This window comes from Ovis aries, chromosome 3 (assembly GCF_016772045.2).
Source record: "Ovis aries strain OAR_USU_Benz2616 breed Rambouillet chromosome 3, ARS-UI_Ramb_v3.0, whole genome shotgun sequence".
Taxonomy (NCBI): Eukaryota; Metazoa; Chordata; class Mammalia; order Artiodactyla; family Bovidae; genus Ovis; species Ovis aries.
Genome location: NC_056056.1, coordinates 196,266,601 through 196,286,404, shown reverse-complemented (window position 1 = coordinate 196,286,404; position 19,804 = coordinate 196,266,601). Strand labels below are relative to the sequence as shown.

At 36.7% G+C, this 19,804-nt stretch overlaps 1 protein-coding gene and 1 long non-coding RNA gene across 36 annotated transcripts in view; one reads left to right on the top strand and one right to left on the bottom strand.

Moving 5' to 3' along the window:
• Window positions 1-19,804, top strand: part of PLEKHA5 (pleckstrin homology domain containing A5) — a 261,293-nt gene that overhangs the window by 151,153 nt on the left and 90,336 nt on the right. For 34 of the 35 annotated variants that reach the window (XM_042247472.1, XM_042247469.1, XM_042247467.1 and 31 more), the window contains 5 exons: window positions 4,846-4,929; window positions 5,820-5,940; window positions 8,590-8,694; window positions 11,016-11,088; window positions 17,785-17,885. In XM_042247472.1, the coding sequence (XP_042103406.1) occupies window positions 4,846-4,929; window positions 5,820-5,940; window positions 8,590-8,694; window positions 11,016-11,088; window positions 17,785-17,885 (484 nt within the window). Of the gene's footprint in view, window positions 1-4,845; window positions 4,930-5,819; window positions 5,941-8,589; window positions 8,695-11,015; window positions 11,089-17,784; window positions 17,886-19,515; window positions 19,633-19,804 lie in introns of those variants that run through there. The other variant, XM_042247463.2, reaches the window with a different exon arrangement.
• On the bottom strand, window positions 2,672-7,913 carry LOC105611558 (uncharacterized). Its single transcript, XR_001039451.5, has 2 exons — window positions 7,724-7,913; window positions 2,672-4,080 (listed from the first exon to the last, which is right to left on the bottom strand). It is a non-coding gene; the product is annotated as an uncharacterized LOC105611558 (long non-coding RNA).

Below are 19,804 nucleotides of genomic sequence, written 5' to 3'. Positions count from 1 at the left end.
AAAGGACTGAGAATTGAAAGGACTAGTTTGGAGAATTTTGAGCATTACTTTACTAGCGTGTGAGATGAGTGCAATTGTGTGGTATTTGAGCAATCTTTGACATTGCCTTTCTTTGGGTAGCGCAGAGGAATGTTAATTTATAATTTAGTTAGTACAGTCACTTTTGCTGTAACACAGCACACGTCTTCCTAAAAATCACCTCCCTGTGCAAATTCAGACAATGAAAGTATGGGGCTTTTGTGGAAAATGGATTTAGGAGCATAGTACTCAAAAACCTCATTAGTGGCACATAAAAATAAAAATAAGAGGACTTCCCTGGTGGTCTGGTGACTAAGACTCCACACTCCTAATGCATGGGGTGGGGCCCGGGTTCCATCCCTGATTGGGGCACTATATCCCACATGCTACAACTAAAAACCTGCAGCCTAATAATTTAATTAAACAAAGATAGGAGCCTAATGAAAGACATAACATAGTTTCACACATGTTAAATGCTTAGGAAAAGCAAGTACTACAGATAAACTTTGTGTTGCAAAAGACCTGCAGTTTGCTTGTGGAAATGGACGTTGGAGAGGTTTCAGCTTGTGAATTATTGAGAAGTGTTGAAAGTAGAGAGCCGTGAAATTAGACAGTCGTATCACTGCCTGTGGATGGACGTCTTTCATAAAACGGACAATGAACTGAAGTAGCTGCTGGACAGAGTTGAGGGTGTGCAGGTGTGTCCTTTATGTGCTCCTCGCTGTCGACATCATCAGGTGCAGTTTCTGCCCTCACCTAGGCTTTCTTGTGGATGTGCTCATGCGCACACAAATGCAGGATTTCTGTGCTGTTTCAGCTTTTCTGTAACACACAAATTGCATCGGAACATCCTTGTACATAAATGTTATAGGAAAACTGATGCTACTTTCATCTGGATTTTGAGACCCTTCAAAGGAGGAGGGGGAAAAAATGGACTACAAAAAAGATTGTGAGTGTAGGATGAAAAGATATACTTCGTAAATAATACTGCAGACAGACCAGTAGAACTGAAGAAAGGCTGGAAGTTTGTCTTCCCTTCCCTCTTGTGGTCCTGAGCAGTCCCTCCTCCTTTCTGCCAAGGCTGATGGTCATGACTTGATACGTGGCCTGCCACCTCCCAGGGTGCCCAGTTGCTTTGTGTATTAAAGACCTTGTGTATTACGCGCTAAGAGAATTCTATGCATTAATAGTGATGGCTTTTTGCTTATTTTTTTAAAGATTCATTTGGGTTATATTTACATTGCTTTCATTTGTTGGCTCAGTATATTTTTAACTGATTTTTAGTTCCTGTGGGTGATTTAGAAATTAGTTTTTGAAATATAAAAATAAAATTTTGAGTATATAAAAATACATTTGCAGAAACAAGAGCAGTAAGAATTGACAATCCTACCAGGTTGTGGAAAATTACCACATTTAAACACTTAAGACTGGAATTTTGTTTGGTTGATATTTTGGTTTTTCATACTCTTAATTTATTTGAATTGATATTTTAACAAAATCATTAGAAAACATTACTCTGATTTTTATTTGATAAGTATGTTGTTTTATGAGAGGTGACATTTTATAACTAATTGCCTGTAAAATCTCAATCTTATGAATTTTAATTTTATAGAAACCTAGTAATCTTCAGTGACTATAATTAAGTCAGAACAAATAAACATTTGAGAGGACTTCTTTGTTTATGTGTTACCGTTAGGCCTAAGTAATAGGAAAGATTATTTCTTTCATTAAAGAATAGCAGAAGACTTACATGTAGAATGCCTTTGTAAATAAATGATTTTTTATGTCAACTTAGTATAACATTAAATAAAAGAAAACACAATGGATACTTGAAAAAAGTAAAAGAAGAGCATAGATGTATTCATTTTTCATGGTTGATTTTAATCACTGATCTTTTAACTAAAGGGCTTCCCAGGTGGCTCAGTGATAAAGAATCTGCCTGCCGATGCAGGCGACGTGGGTTTGATCCCTGGGTCCAGAAGATCCCATGGAGGAGGATATGGCAACCCAGTCAGTATTCTTGCCTGGGAAATCCCATGGGCTGAGGAACCTGGCAGGCTGCATGACTGAGCATGCATGTGTGCACTTTTAACGAAGATAGAATGCTAAGATTTTTAATTATTTAGTGAGTTTAACTTAAAGACATCGTGATCCTGAAAGTACTTGAACAATATAAGAGTATTCAGTTTAATTGAATTAGCATCCACTTTCAGGGAAAAGAGTGTTTATGCTCCTTTGTGATTGTTCTTGATTTTAGTGTTTCCTGTGCCCTGTGTGCTTGTCTGTGTGTGTTACTCAGTTGTGTCTGACTCTCTTGCATCCCCATGGGCAGTAGCCTGCCAGCCATGGAATTCTCCAGGCAAGAATACTGGATTGGGTTGCCAATCCCTTCTCCAGGGGTCTTCCCGACCCAGGTATTAAACCCAGGTCTCCTGGATTGCAGGCAGGTTCTTTATGGTCTGAGCCACCAAGGAAGCCCATGTCCTTGTCTAAGGGATACTCAAATCTATTGTCTGGAGGTCAGAATAATAATCTCTTAGGCCAGTAACCATTATAGGGTCCGTAGTTATAATTTACAGTTTCTGGAATATTAGGGTTGGAGTCCACTTTATTCCCTCTAGGCAAGATGATACTGGAAAATAATGCAATGCAATAGGGAGTATTTGTTTTATTTTTGCAATATTGGTCTTTATAGAAAGAATTTGTATATTTCTCTTTTACCTTCCACTGAACCAAGTCTAGCTTTTTAATGCCCCTTCCCAAAAAGAGACTTAAGAAAAGATGCTATCCTCCTTTTTTCATTATTAAGGTGTCTAATCTCTATCATAGGTTTACTCCCTTCCCCACAGCATTTTATTCTGTTAAAACATTGGAATTTATGAACCTTGACATATTCGTGGTATTCATCACATCTAGGTACTTCAGCATTTTCCACTTTATCTCCAGAGGCTGTCAGTTCTTAGTTATTCTGTCATCAGTTTATTGCTTATTACATAAACTGATATCCCATTATGAGACTTCAGGTTTCCATTGTTGCACTTTCTTAAATTAACTGGTAGGAAAGTCATCTGCATGCTTTTTATGTAGTGAAAGTACCACCACAAATAAATATCTAAACCCACCGCCTCTTATCACCTATTAAATGTGTTTTGAAAACACCACAAAAGGCTGTAAACACCTATTGGTGTAATAAGCTCCAATAAACTAGAGGAATCATAGAAATACATTATATTCCATCAATCATTCTATTATCATGATAGTCAATATATAATTCTTTTTTTAAAAAACTGTATACTGTTTTACATGGTTTTAGTTTTATTTACTGGGTAAAGTTTCTAGTACTTGAATAACCAATAAAAATAATATTAGTGAAAGTTTTTGTTTGGAAAAAGAACTTATGTATTTAACGTTCGCCAGGAAATTTGCAGCTTGCGGTTATAAATGTCCTGTAATACAGATCACATGGAATAATCTTTTAAAATTAACACAGCAGTATTCAGTGTAACATCTTGACTGTTTTCTCCATAATTAAAGTTGTTTTCTAAGGTCTTGCGTGTCAGTGATTGATCTTCCTTACAGGTTTCTTTGTGTTATGTTACTCAGTGGGGGAAAAAATATTTGTTTACAAATGATCATATTTTTTAGGTATCATTGCATGTTGCATATTGTTTTAGGCATCTGTTATTTTGGGCTTAGATAAATAGATTGGGATTTTTCTCCTCTCATATCCAGAAGACAGTTCAGTTCAGTTACTCAGCCGTGGCCGACTCTTTGCAACCCCATGAACCGCAGCATGCCAGGCCTCCCTGTCCATCACCAACTCCTGGAGTCCACCCAAACCCATGTCCATTGAGTCAGTGATGCCATCCAGCCTTCTTATCCTCTGTTGTCCCCTTCTCCTCCTGCCCTCAATCTTTCCCAGCATCAGGGTCTTTTCAAATGAGTCAGCTCTTTGCATAAGGTGGCCAAAGTATTGGTGTTTCGGCTTCAACATCAGTCCTTCCAATGAATACCCAGGACGGATCTCTGAAGACAGTAGTAGGCATAATCTTATCACTTGACCTAGGAAGAATAGTAGTTCTTAGGCAAAGGTCTTATTCTACAAGAAATAGCCGCTCTTAGAGCAGTTTTTTTTTCAGCAAGCATAAAAGGTAGATTTTTCTTTGTGTTGTTTGTGTATTTATTTAGAAATGTTGTTTACTCCTTCCATTTCTCCTCTTACATTTTTCTATAGCATACTTTCTTCAGATATAAAAATCAGTCCCTTTACATTGTCTATGTAAAGATTTCTCTGTGAAACGACAATCCCATAAATTATTGCTCTTCCAGTGCTGCAGTCTATGTTTTAATATGCCGGTGCCCATCTTGGAGTGCTATTAGATTGATTTTTTCACATTTGAATTTGACAGTGGTTCTCTATAATGTGCCTAGACTGCGATACAAAATAATGGCTGTAGGTGGATACTCAAACTTATTTTCTATTCATGGCCCACCTATCATGTAAAATGCAATGATTGTGGAGCCAGATCAACTTTATGTTTATGAAAACAGAAGAACAGATTGAAGTCCCACTGTGGATGGGGGTGGGTTGGGAACTGGTGAGTCTACCTATATTGTGAAACTAAGTTAGCATTTACACACACATGTACATACAATAGATAGTAGAAAAGGCGATGTAGGAGTGTCAGTACCTGGGGCTTTGAATTGCATCGCCTTTACTCACTAACTTTATTGTTGCAATAAAGAAATTGGCTATTTCGCTACCTGTTATTTTGTAAAGTTTGTGGTAATAGTACATTCATTTTCTCTTACTCTCTTTTCCTCCAGCCATAATGAAAGGAAAGTGACCTGTAAACATCCAGTCACAGGACAGCCATCCCAGGACAATTGTATTTTTGTAGTGAATGAACAGTAAGTAAAGCGTTTCATGGAACGCCTCTATTCAAAATGGGGTCAGCATTCCAATTGCTGTTATCCGTATTTAATACAGTACAATGGAACAGTTTTTTTATCTTGAGATTTGCAGTCAAGTGTAGTAACAGAATACCATCTGTTTACCATGTGTGGTATAGAAACATGGCTTAAAATTTTTTTCATGAGGAATGTAATTTCAGAAGCTATTTTTACAATAGCTCAAACACAGAGAATAAACTCAAGATCCCTGGATGCAGGGTCAGGGGGAACTAAACTTGGTCAAATTATTAGACTAATTTGAACTTAGGTTTCTCATCCTTAAACAGAGATTTCTCAGGATTTTTGTAAGCATCAAGTGAAATTTATTTGAAAATAGTTTATAAATCTGTTCTTCAAAAATTAGTTGTTGGTACCATTGTTATTATTTTCTTTTAGGGGTTTGGGAGAGGGCTGCTACACTGCTTTTCTTACGGGATCTTGGTTCCTCAACCAAGGAACGAACCCGTGCCCTCGGCAGTGAAAGTGAGGACTCATAAACACGTTACCACCTGGGAATTCCCTATCATTTTCATGGCCTTCAGTATTATAATAGCAAATCTTGTAATTAAAATTTTGTAATTAAAACGTTCCAGTTAGATGACTGAGTAGCATATCTGTATGAAAGCTTATTAAAATAAACATGATATTAACTTAAGTTGTGCTTAGTTATATTTCAAGTAGTTATAAATATTAAGCTGGAACTATAGAGCTTATTAAGCTCTAACTAATACCCAGCTGTTTGGAAAAGTCAGACAGACACCAGCATTATTAGCTCCAGGAAAACATTATTATAACGTGGTTTTACAGAAGTAGCATGTTCTAGCACTCTTGACCTGTTATATTTTCAGGACTGTTGCAGCCATGACATCTGAAGAAAAAAAGGAACGACCTTTAAGTATGATAAATGAAGCTTCTAACTATAACATGACTGCAGACTATGCGGTGCATCCAATGAGCCCTGTAGGGAGGGTAAGTTATTCTGCTTACTCTTAATATTGATAACTGGCATAATTGGTAGTATCCATTATTATTGCTCTTAATGAACTTAGAATTATAGAATAATCATTTCATTTTTGTTATTACATGAGTCTAATTACATTTGAGGTAATTGGCATAAGAAGCAAGGCCTTAGAATATAAAGAAATAAGATTATATTTTAATAATTTAATGACTTACATTTTAAAAATATTATAGAGTTCTGATTTTGAATTGTTTTACAAGTATAATGGATGTTTGTGTGAGACAGTGGCAGTTTATTGAATCAACTTAAGTTTTAAAAGTGACGATTAATTCAGTGACCTAGAAATCCCATTATTAAGTATGCCTAGAATGATAGATTGGTATGTATGGCTTCCCTGGTGACTCAGAGGATAAAGTGTCTGCCTGCAGTGCGGGAGACCCGGGTTCAATCCCTGAGTCAGGAAGATCCCCTGGAGAAGGAAATGGAAACTCAATCCAGTACTCTTGCCTGGAAAATCCCATGGACAGAGAAGCATGGTAGGCTACAGTCCATGGGGTTGCAAAGAGTCGGACACGACTGAGCAACTTCACTTTCAGAATGATGTATATATTCTATTTTATTCTATAGTATTATTTTATTCTATAATATTATATTATACTATTTTGTTAATGTAGAATCCATTACTGCTAAAAGGTTTCAAAACCCTATGTCAGTTGCTTGATGACTGAAATATTTTGAATCCATTATGTGAAAGTGTCATAGCCATATGGATACAGAAGTGGATGGTTTTTCTTTGTAATCAGAAACAAAAATACTGTTTAATCTATGATATCAGACTTGTATGGCTATAATAATTTATAGTTATTGCTTCTTGTACCATAATGTTAATGTTTTGATATAGCATTCTAATATAAAAATGTCTTCAAACTCTTAGATAATGTGCTAATCTGAATAAATAGTTGCCTTAAAGTTACTGCTTGGTGCCTAAATTAAGGATAGCAAGAGAATCAAAGGATGATAAAAGAATTGTCTTTATTTACTTAGAAAATAATTATTTATTTTATAATAGTAAAACAGTTGTAATAGTAAATTATGGTTACTGTAAAGAAATACTAGTTAAGGTTTTTTAAATGAAATATTGTAGAATATTAAAATAAGTATAGATTTTCAAATAATATAAATTATTTCTATTTTGTATATGACATAAAGGATAACTGAGCATCATAGTGCGCTTAACAAAAACAAAACAGCCAACTCAGAATGCAGATGTGCTGTGTAAATACGACAAATCCCAGAAGTCAAAAGAGAGAATGAGAAATTCAGCCACAGAAAACTACCATGCGTGCATAATACTGATAACTTACATGACAATAAAAGAAGAATCCTGAGGAGAAAGTGTTATATAGGCAGTTATTTGAGGGGGAGAGAAAGATATTCTGTAACTATGAAAAGAGCTCTTTACATGAATAGACACATGCATGTATACACAGTGACATTAGTTGCCTAGAGTTGTGTTTGGGTTATTTGAATGCTGGTGTCTAGAGGTGAGAAGCAGTCTGGTCCTTCTACATCTTTTTGTACTGTTTGAGATCTATACTGTGTTTTTATGCATTATTTGTTCAAGAGGAAATTAAAATTTACCCAGAAAAAAAAATGCCATGGTTGATATTGGACCTTAAAATTCTATTATGTACTAATATAAGTTTTACAAAAGGAGGTTTTAATGAAATGTGCTAGCTTTCCAAAGATTCTAGTAAGTTTAAAAATAAGAGATAAATTGATACTACTTACCTTCCCTGCTGTTGCTGCTAAGCCGCTTCAGTCGTGTCCGACTCTGTGCGACCCCATAGACGGCAGCCCACCAGGCTCCTCTGTCCCTGGGATTCTCCAGGCAAGAACACTGGAGTGGGCTGCCATTTCCTTCTCCAACTTACTTTCACAGAGGAATTGAAATTCAGCTTCTTTTGTCTTTATGTTTTTTGGTTACCACTATCATTCTGACCAAGATAAATTGTCTGGGTTAAACATAGCAATATTTTAAAAGATTATGTGTACTTTTAAGAATGTGGTAAACACCATCTGGCTGGCATCATTCCAGTTCAGAGTTGTCCTTAAAGAAGAAAACACTACATGACATTAAGCAGTTCCTTCCAGCCTTGTTTTGATTTGATGTGATATGTTTATTTATATTTTATCTGTGAGATTTGCTCTTGTAACTTGACACTGTTGACTTTCTTTAATTGGAACAACACTGTTAACTGCAGATATGAGTCAAAAAGTTCTGTCATTTGGCTTATTCCTTAAAATGCATTAATATAATTTTTCCTAAAGGTTCATTTTATTTATCAGGTAGGGCAAAATACTGCCATACACTGTGCCTTTTGAAAAATTGTTCCTGAAAATTTTAAAGGAGAGAAATATGTGATCCTTTTGTAATATCCTTGAAGAGGAAAAGCCTTTGTACAGAATTCTTATACTTGAAACAACTAAGACACAAAAGCAGAATTGCAATAATTCATCTGAAAAGATTAAATCCTGGAAGTTTCAAAGAAATCTGGAGAAGAGATTTAAAAGGTTAAAATTAGGAAGATAAAAAGTAAACTCAATATCTAGACATTAATACCATATTTTCTGTTGGGTTTTTTTTTTTTCTTTAGACTTCACGGGCCTCAAAAAAAGTTCATAATTTTGGGAAGAGATCAAATTCAATTAAAAGGAATCCTAATGCACCTGTGGTCAGACGAGGTTGGCTTTATAAACAGGTATTTTTTCCCCCTGTTTGATGTGACAAAAGAAGAAAATATAAAGAAGCCTTTTCAGCTGCAGGTCCTAAGACAATTGTATAAAGTGGAGAAGAAACTGTATAGTTAATCATCCAGGTTCTTCCCTTTTTATTACTATGAAGAGTGTTAGGGAAACAGTGAAAAAAAGAAAAAGTAATGGGTGTTACCTGGAACAGAGATATTGTGTGTGTGTGTGTGTGTGACTGAGAGAGAGAGGTATTTCAAAATTTGAAATTAAATGTATGTTATATGAAAATGTTAGGAATAACATGCTAAGATCTTCTAGGCAGAAATATTTTTTCCGTGGAAAAAAATACAGAGTAGTTGTTCATTTTTCTGTTCTTATAAAAAGGCACAATTATGTAGTTCTCTGCTTTGATTTATAGAGAAATCTGATGATAATTTGAGATTTTTCTGAGTTTTGCAGATTTTTGCTTCCATGCCCTCAAAACTACTCTTTCAAGTGTCTCCTTTTTTTTTCTTTTTCTTTTCTTGTTTATCTGCTTGCCCAGGCATAGGTCACTCTTATACCCTGACAAGTAGGGGTTTACATTGTTCCATTATCTGGAAAACCTGGTAACTAAGCTTTTTTGGAACCTTGTTAATTTTATAATTGGTAAGGATGTGTATACATTGAACTTGGTGGCATCTGTTTTGATTGCTGAGAGGCTGTTGTTTTCTTTTTCACTTTCTGGTTTGCATCTGGATTTCAAATAAATGACCTCCAGATAACTGAGATAACTGCACTCAGGACCTTTATCTTCCTTTGTTCTGTCTTTCTGATTCTACATGTGCATACATGATGTTAGTTAAATATTAGTTCATTAATAGTGCTAATTTACTCTGTCAAATAATGCTAATTGCTTTCAGATGACCTAATAATTATATTCATTAAAATTCACAATGAGGTCGTTATGAAACATTCATTAGACATCGTTAACCTGACAACTGGATGGCAACTAATCTAACGTATTGGAAGTAGACCCACTTAAAATCCAGAAAATCCCCATTCAAGCAAATTAATTTTGCCAATTTCTGACTGCATTGATTGAGTGTGTAACTTGGATACCAACTTTTAATTTTTATTTAAAGATCACTTAACTATATTTTAACCATCTGACATTTAAACTTATCCAAGCTGAAAGATTTTTAACTAGACTTTCTAATGAGTCCAAATTCTGTTCAAATAGCTAAATGTGATATTGAGCTTTATAGAGGATATGGAACTCCTTACTTAAAATGATTGCAGTTCTTAGTTCTTGATCCCTTGGTTAATTTAGTATTGCCAAAGCTCTACCAACAAGTTTCTCTACTCCTGAGTACTTATTCTGTAATAGGTGTGTAGCTTACAGAGAATATTTGTAGAACTGCTTAAAAATCTAAACTTTGAAATTATTTATACTAAAGAAATTGTTAATTAAGAAATTAAAAATGCATATTTGAGAGGGGGGTGCTTTCTTTAGTGTAATTGTAAATTTTAAGGACGAAATCTCTTACTTAAGAGATTTTTACCCATATAACTTCTTCAGTTCTGAAGCCAGCCTTACGTGATGGTCACAACTAGAAATAAATTGAGAAATATTAATCAACACACATACAAACTGGCATCTTTTTTACCTGTTTATGTCTGTGTTTGTGTGTGTCTGTGTTTCATTTTCTCCTATGGTTTTGGTTTATTGTATGTGGGAAGGTAATTTTTATTTAAATTGTAGTTTTGTTTGAGCTTGGTATTTTTATTACCTAAATTACTTAGAAAAAGCTGCCAAGTGGGTACTCTCTTCTGCAGGATAAGCAAAACCTAGGCTGGATATGTAAGAAGAAAAAAATGGTTATTAAATATGTTTGTATGCTAAGGTTCCTTTATTCACAATCATTTTAAATCACATTACCTTTGGAATAATTTCAAATCACACACTTTTCTTCGTGTTGAAGATTAACATATTTATTAAATCTGGCTTACCAGAATGCACACCCTACTGCACAGTCACCTTATTCTCATGCTAGCAGACGTGTTCACATTGCTTGCAAATACGAAACCAAATCAAACCGCTTCAACAGAATTCCTTTTTACATGACAGTATTATTCTTCAAAGACCAGTGTACTTAAAAATACATTACCATGTTATAAACCCCTGGAAAACTACCCCAAAATTTTGATTAGGGTTTTAGTTAGATTTCTGTGCAGCATATATCAAACACACCTTGTTTTAGGAGCTTATTTTAAACAAATGCACCAGAAATGAGTTTTCACTTTCTGAAATGAAAAAGAAATAATCCTTTTTCATGCTGGTTTCTTTCAGGACAGCACTGGCATGAAGCTATGGAAGAAACGCTGGTTCGTGCTTTCTGATCTTTGCCTCTTTTATTATAGAGGTGAGTTTACTACCAGAAACTGTAGAATATATGTGAAGCATCAGATACGCTTTTGAAGAAAAAAATTAGAAATCTTTTTACTATTTTATTATCAACCAACTGATATCAAGAAACTCTTGATATGTGTGATATGTGTGTGTTAGTCACTCAGTCATGTCCAAGTCTTTGTGACCCCATGGACTGTAGCACACCAGACTTCTCTGGTGAGAGTCCTTGGGATTCTCCAGGCAGGAATACTGGAGTGGGTTGTCATTCCTTTCTCCAGTTGACACATGTAATTTGAAGTAAATAAGGTGGGACAGAAGGCAATATAGGGCTTCAAGCTGAATGGTCTTAGTTTTGCTCTGGTTTTTGTAATCTCTTTCTGCCAACCTGATTTGTTTATATGAAGAGCATGTGAGTATTCACTCTATAATGTTATCCTTGAATTCAGTGCCTAATAGATAAGGAAACATTAATTTGATAGGATTCTTTTTATAGGTCAGTTTTGTCATATCTCGCCAGTGGTCCACTAGACACCCCATTCTCCCCAGCAGATGATTTTAGCGCATTAGACACTACTATGATGTATTAGCAAATAAGAAAAATAGCAAAGAATTTGTTTATTATGATCCCTTCCAGTACCCTCTCTCTGTCTCTCTATCTCTGTCTCTCTCTCTCTCTGTCTCTCTCTCTCACACACACACACACACACTTTTCTTTTGAACAGTGACAACCCCCTTGAAATGAGAAAGTTGCAAAAGGGATTAATAGCCTACAAATTAGGCTATTAATGTTGATGGAGAAGAAATAAAGGTATTATTAAAAGCAGTCTTCATTTATACCTCTCTCTCATTTATTTTAGTGGTTTTGTAGGCTTTCGTAAGTTGTTGGTTAATGCAGAGTCAGAGTCTAGAGCAGAGCAGTCCCCGTTCAGGTGCCTTGTGGATCCGTTAGCTCCCGCGGAGCTGGTGTGTAGCAGTGCAAGGGATGCATGTGCCCTGCTCCCCTGGAAGTCTGCTTCAACTGCAGTATGGAATCATGAATCTGGACAGTCAGCCCTTCTTCCGTACTTTAGAATCTGGTTGGAATCAGTCAGTATATAATTACCAATTTACATACCGCAAAATACAGTAGGATTTTAGAGCCTATTAGCCGCTTTTAAATTTACTTTGTGACTGTCCCCCCAGAAAAGGTGGGATAGAATTCGGTGGTCACCTATCAAAGCAGCATATGCAAATTGACCTTCAAAATTTGAAATTACTAGAATTATATTCATCTCCCCCCCCCCCCCCAGTGAATACCGAGGTTGAGAAATACTGCTGAGTCAGAATTAACCAAACCTATAAAATTTCATGTTTGGCATAGAGATATTGGTTGGGCTGCAATTGTGGTATTATCTTAGTTAAGTGCAAGACTTAAAATTTTCTTTAAAGGTTTTCCCAGTCTTTTAGAAAGTCAGTCTTTGTAACTCATATATTATTCCTAAGCTTATAATTTGTACTTTTCTTTCTTTTTTTCAGTATGTTTTATAGACTAAATTTAGAACTTTTAAGAACAAGAAAATGTTTGCTGCTTCTCATATAAAAAATTTCTTAATGTTAATTTGCAACAGAAAGAACACTAGATTCCTTGCCATTTGATATTATTATTGCTTATGGAACTGTCCTTGCTACTCATCACTTTTATTAAAATAAAATAACTTTTAATGTAATTTGAAAAAAATAAAGGTGAATTCCAAAGCCATGTTGAGTATGAGATTCCATATTATTTTTAAACATTTATGTTTTATATTCAATACATCTATTAATTATAGTGCAGTTTCCCTAGACAGGAGGAATATGAAAAAGAAGAAAATATAGAAAGGAAAGAAATATCACTTAACTCACGTCTTGTTCTTCAGATGGTTGGAAAGAAGCATATGATACTATACTTTCATTACTTTGTCAACAGGAAATGTTAGATTTTAAATGAAAACTCAGATTTTAGTGAAAAGGTCATAATAACTTGCAATTTTTAGAGTGTTTACCATTTGCTAAGCACATGGCATTATGATCTACATCTCTTCCTCACAGCCAGCTGAACGTGAAGGTGAAAGTGTTAGTCACTCAGTTGTGTACGACTCTGTGACCCCATGGACAGTAGCCCTCAAGGCTCCTCTGTCCGTGGAATTCTCCTGGCAAGAATACTGGAGTGCACAGCCATTCCCTTCTCTAGGGGATCTTCCCAGCATAGCCACTTGATAAGGTGGCAGATCTTATTCTACACAGTCACACAGGAGGAAACTAAGGCCAACAAGGGCTAGTAGCTGACCTCAGGTCTCCCCTAGCAAGTCTCAAGAGTCAGGATTTGCACCCAGGCACCCTAACCACAAGTTTCTGCCCCACCCAAATCTTACCTTCTCTTTTTTTTCTTGGCCACACCATGGGGCTTGTAGGGTCTTAGCTCCCTGACAGGGCTCAAACTCTGGTCCCACAGCAGTGAAAGCACAGAGTCCTAACCATTACACCGCTAGAGAATACCTAATCTGGTCTTCCCTTGTGCATTGAATACAGCAGCCCCATTCATTTCTTCTGTATCTGTCCAAGCATCTAATATTCTATTTAGACTGTGCTGTCAGAAATTTTTAACAGATCAGTCTGTGTTTTACAGATACGGGAAATAATACAGTGAGAGAATAAGAGCTTTGCTGCTTTTTTTTTTTTTTTTTTTAACAATAGAATAGCATCCAATACCAGATGGAAGCCCAGGTTCTCAGTGTTCTTTACCAAACACCAGGCATTTTGTGAACACTGTGATAAGGCACAGAAATTGCTCTGTTCTGTAGTCAGTCTATTGATGAAATTTAACACGGGATATAATTCACTCAGCAAATATTTATTGAGCAAGACCTGGTTCATTCCAGGTATTATTAAAATAGCAGTGAAAGAAAGCTTCCATAAAGCTTGCAATCTTGAGAGGTCAGGGAGACAGTGGATCCACTCAGATAAATAAACAAGACGACGGTAAGTGCTTTTAGGAGGAGAAGGTCATGATACGAAAGAAGGTCACGGGGCAGGAGCCCGTTTGGATGAGGACTCTGAGCAGACGGTTCAGGTAGCAAGATCCCAATGACAAGAAGGAGCTGGAGTGAAGCAGAGTATTCCAGACAGGAGGGACAATAGTGCAAAGGCCTTGTGGTAGAAAAGTATTGGGCGTATTGAAGGAGCAGGAAGAAACCAGTAACCCAAGCTCTAGTGTTAGCGGTAGGGAAGGAGATGAATGGGAGAAGCGGAGATCGCACCCATGTAGGATGCTATTGGAGTTTAGATTCTGCCCAAAATGCCACAAGGAAGCGACCATATATTTTTAATCACAAGAGTGATGTGCTTTAATTTACATTTTCGAAAAGCTCACTCAAGCTGCTATTGAAGTGAAAGTGAAAGTCTCTTAGTTGTGTCCGACTCTTTGCAATCCCATGGACTGTATAGCCCATGGAATTTTCCAGGCCAGAATAGTAGAGTGGATAGCCTTTTCCCTTCTCAAGTGGATCTTCGCAACCCAGGGATCAAACTCAAGTCTCCCACATTTCAGGCAGATTCTTTACCAGCTGAGCCACAAAAGAAGCCCAAGAATACTGGAGTGGGTAGTTTATCCCTTCTCTGGGGGATCTTCCCGACCGAGGAATTGAAGCAGGGTCTCCTTCATTGCAGGCAGAGTCTTTACCAATTGAGCTATCAGAGAATCCCCAAGCTGCTGTTAGGGAACAGGTTATAAAGTAGAAGGAAGGAAACATTGTGTAGAAATGATGGTGACTTCAGACTAGGATAGTAGCCAGCAGTGAGCTCTTTTGATGCGCCAGACATCTTAATAGGTGGTAAGATGTAGAAATTAACAATATAGACTCCTCTCCTTATGGAGCTCACAGATTAGTTGAAGGAGTCTGAGAAAGAATGTTGTAGTATTCAGTTGTGTTGACGACTATTGACCAGGCCTGTACAAGGAAGGGGTCAGGCAAGAAGGTTGATCTAGAGACAGATAACTTGCTTAGTACATACACAGCATGAGTGAGCATGGCATGTTTGCAAAATAACACATAGAGCTTCAGGAATAACACATAGAGCCTAAGGAATAAAGATTATACCTGAAGACTTAGCAAGAGGAAAGGCTAAAAAGTAGATCAAGGCATGAAAGACATTTGTTTGTCATTCTAGTAAATTTAAACCCCTGTATTGAACACGAAACTGTAATTTTATGTATGTCTTATGTTGTTCCCAAACTTCTTTGAAGCAGAAGAAGAAATGGTAGACTAAAATATCATTTGAATCCACTAACGTGTTGGGATTCTTACGGCTCCTGTCCTAGGTTGTGTTCCTCAGGAAGCAAGCCTTGAGATGGAGATCAGTGTGCAGGAGGCTTACTGGGGAGTGGTCTTGGTATCAGGACCTGGGGCTCGGGAGGAAGAGAAGTAGGACCGTGCAGAAGGAGGAGTTAGGCTTCCCTGCAGTCCGGGAAAGGCCTGGCTGACCCCCAATCCCCGACAAGGAGTTCATTCTTTCTACAGACATCAATTACCTTCCCTTGGCTTGACCAGAGTACGAGGCCCTCTGGGTGATTGAAACTAAGACAGTTACCTAGGTAGAGAACTAAAAAAAAGCTGTGATTAAGAACATTCAGGGCTTCCCTGGTGGCTCAGATGTAAAACAAATCTGCCTGCAATGCAGGAGAGCTGGGTTCAGTCTCTGGGTAGAGAAGATCCCCTGGAGAAGGGAATAGCTACCCACTTCAGTATCCGTGCCTGGGGAATGCCATGGACAGTGGAGCCTGGTGCGCTATAGTCCTTGGGTCTGCAAAGAGTCAGACACAGCTGGGCAACTAATACTTTCACTTTCAAGAACATATAAGTAATCTAGGGTATGACTCTGGATAGTCATTTGATGAAGATTTCATATGCCTTCAGTTTTATATAATAATGGCAGTTGTTACTGAACTCGTAGCGTGGGCTGAGTGCATCATTGCAGTCATTATGTCTGTTAACTCATTTAACCTTCACAGCACGTTCCTTTGTGGCAAGTCCTGTTTTCTTCACTTTTGTGATAGATGACACTGAGATACCCAGCATCCGGTAGCTTGGCAAGATCTTACCGCTACTTAGAATCCGACTGGGAAACAGTCCATGATAATTGGTGAAGTCACCCTATGCTTATTACCTCTGCATATTCGGAAATAACTTTAGGAAAGTCAATTTTCCAGTTATGCAACATAGAAGCATTTATTATTTGATAAAAAATGGTTTTTTAATAAAGATGACTTCATGAGCTGTTTCTGACTATATGTTTTATATAAACATAAAATTGAATTTAAAATTAGAATATGACTCATTCTTTTAAATTGTCATTCTTTATAATTGTTGTCTGCTTTCTGCCCCCCTCCTTTTTTTTGCGTTTCAGAATAAATCTGCACTTTTGTTCATTCTGTCTTGTATTAGAGAACTAATGAATGAGTATAATATAGTAAAAGCAAAATTTTGTTCCAGTGTTATGAGAAGAGTTACAGAAATTAACCTCTAATGTGACTTTTTTCTTTTGGAAGTTTTAACATATATTCTAGAAATGAGGGGAAAATAAATGAAATCCCTTGTTAAGTTTATAATAGTAATAATAAACACGGCAAGCATAATAAAAGGAATTATTTCTAATTTATGATTTTTCTCGTTGCTGAGTTCACCAGCTGAATGCATAGCTTTATTAACTTGTCTTACGGGTCTCTAACAATGTACTATATATTTCAAGTTTCATAGACGTCTCTGCCCCCAAGCAACAAGTTAATAATGTGAATCTATACTGTTCCAGAATGAATGTTTTGACATTTTCCTAGATGTATTTCATGTCCTTGCCTTGTAGGTCTGTGATTTATTCTCCTAACTGTATTGTGTATCATAGTGACTGGTAAAAACAACCCTTCAAGGATACATGTTTAAGAAGCATATAATTTTTCTAGCATAGTTTAAAAGATGTTTTTATGGGTATATATTCATGTATTCAAAAATGTTTGAGCATCTACTGTTGTTCTAAGTGTCTTCGTGGAGTTTACATTCTAGTCGGGGAGAGGCAGATGATAAGTAAAAAATAAACATACAGTGTTTCAGAGGTACTGGGGCAGATGTTGAGGGTCATTGTGGTAGAGTTCCAGAAAGAGAAGAGAAGGTTCTGGGACAGATCAGGATGGAAGCACTTCAAAATAAAGCAGTTAAGAAAGGCTTCATTGATGAGACGTGGAACAAAGTCTGAAGGTTGTGTCGAGAGAGCCATGCCCATCTGGGCTTTAAAATGGTTGCCCGTTTAAATCCTACGGGAAACGTGGGTGGATTCATTTTGTAAATTTTCAGTGTTACCACTTACACGCTAATGTAATTTCAGTGAATCACATGTCAGAGGACTTTGTAGAATGCAGTCTATATGCCAAACAAAGGTATGCCATTTCTGTGTCCAACTGACCTTTTTCTGACATGTGGGCCAAGTTCTGATTTGCTTGAGACAGGGAATTTTGTTGAAAGTAAAGCAGTATATTTGCACTCCACTGTTTAATGTTTTCTCTTAAAACCTTACAATATAGTACATGAATTACATGAATTTATATGTGAAAGTCTTTTGGTTTTGTCAAAATAAGTTCTGAGAAAATTTATTCTGCTTCATGAGAACATTGGAAATTCTAATCAGATGTTCAATTACCTCTCAGATGAGAAAGAAGAGGGTATTCTGGGAAGCATACTGTTGCCCAGTTTTCAGATAGCTCTGCTTACCTCAGAGGATCACATTAATCGCAAATATGCTTTTAAGGTAAGGACATAGTTACACTTTTTTTTTCTGAATTTGAATCTTGAATTTGTTGAGAAATGGATATTGACTGTGGAGTATCACAAAGACCTTTTAGTTACAGTCATTTTTAATATTTAAAATACAATAGTGGTCTTAGGGTCGAGGAGAAGAGTGTCCCTTTAATTAGTAAGAAGTACATGCTGAAGTATTAAAGGGCCAGGTGTCTTTTATGCCTACTTTGAAGAGGTTCTAGATCGGGGTCCCCAGCTCCCAGGCCACACAGCCCGACAGTGAGAGGCAAGCAAGCAAGTGAAGCTTCACCTTATTTACAGCCCCTCCCTATTGCTTGTATTACTGCCTGAGCTCCAGCTCCAGTCAGATCAGCAGAGCCATTAGATTCTCACAGGAGCTTGAACGCTACCGTGAACTGCGCATGCAAGGGATCTAGGTTGCGGGCTCCTTATGAGAATCATCCTGAAACCATCCCTCCCTGGATTCGTGGAATAATTGTCTTCCATGAAACTGGTCCCTGGTGCCAAAAAGGTCAGGGACCACTGTGCTAGATATAGCAAATATGTTAAAATGCTAATTATAACTGTAGGTATCCTGGTGATCATTTTATTGTTCTTTAAAAGTTACTATGTATTTGAATTTTTTCATAATAAATTTGGGGATAATATGTTTTTTAACCTCATACATGTGCACTCATGATTTTAGAGAATATTTGCAAAAGTACTCTTAGATCTAAGTACATCATGAACATCAGATAGTTTTGAGAGCCTATTGAAGATGAGACATTAAACCTATTATTAAATCTAAGCAGACTGTAGCTCACCTCCCCTAACTAATAATACCCACCCATCTGTGATGTGCTGGTAGAGCACCCCCAAATAAGAAGCCCCTTTAATGCCAAGTTGGTTATTTTGTTGCTAGTGTTCTCAAAAGCCATGCTGCATTCTTTGCTTTATGGTGATGGCTGAAATAAATTTCAGAAGTCACTTATTTTTTTAAGTCAGTTTTAAATTTAGAACTCTTAAGGGGTTTAATGTAAAATTTTCATTTTAAGGAAAAGAGGGCATATAAGGGTAACGTATGCTGTTATTTAACAATGAAAATGTGTGTACCATTATAAAATTGAGTCAATCTGTAATTCCTATCCACTTTTAAAGAATAGTCAGGACTGCAGCTGAGCTACAACTTTGGCCAGTTAACATGTTGCATTTTTAATTACAGAGAAAAGACGGGGAGAGGCAGAGTGGTGGGAGGGTTGTGGGTGGCCTCAACTGGAAGGTCATATCCGAACAAAGACCGCTGGCTATGAAGACATAAGCTACCCATTTCAGTATGTTACAACAACGTTTAATACCAATAAGTCAAAATAATAACATGTTAAAGTATAATGCCAAACTCTCTGATACTGACAGTAACTGGGGCACTGGTTTAAATTCTTTTATTTGCTCATCAACTTAGCAAATGTTTATTGAATTTATACTAGACAGGACATTTTGCTCAGATCTTTGACTCTAAATATATATATATAGATGTTTGAAAATGTCAATAAATATGATGTTAAAATAGCAATAAAAGTGACCATGTATGAGTATATTGCCTCTATAATTATTCAGTTAAATTTTGATTGTATTTTATCTGTAACAAGAATAATGATTTCTGTTTTCAAACTCTCTCCTCCATGGTGTTGTTTTCCCTGAATTTATGAGCCATGTTTACCACTAAGTCTGTTGGCGTTGATCCTGCTGCTTTCACAGTGGTGAGTAGGAAATAGAGACAATTGCTGAACAACACTGGGAACTTAAAAGCTAAATCGGGAACTTTGCCATCATATTCCCGTTTGACAGATTGCAAGCTTGGGTGTGGTTTGTTAGTGTCTTGAGCCCTGGCCACAGCTGGAACTTGTGAGCGCCAGCCCAGCATTCCTTCCA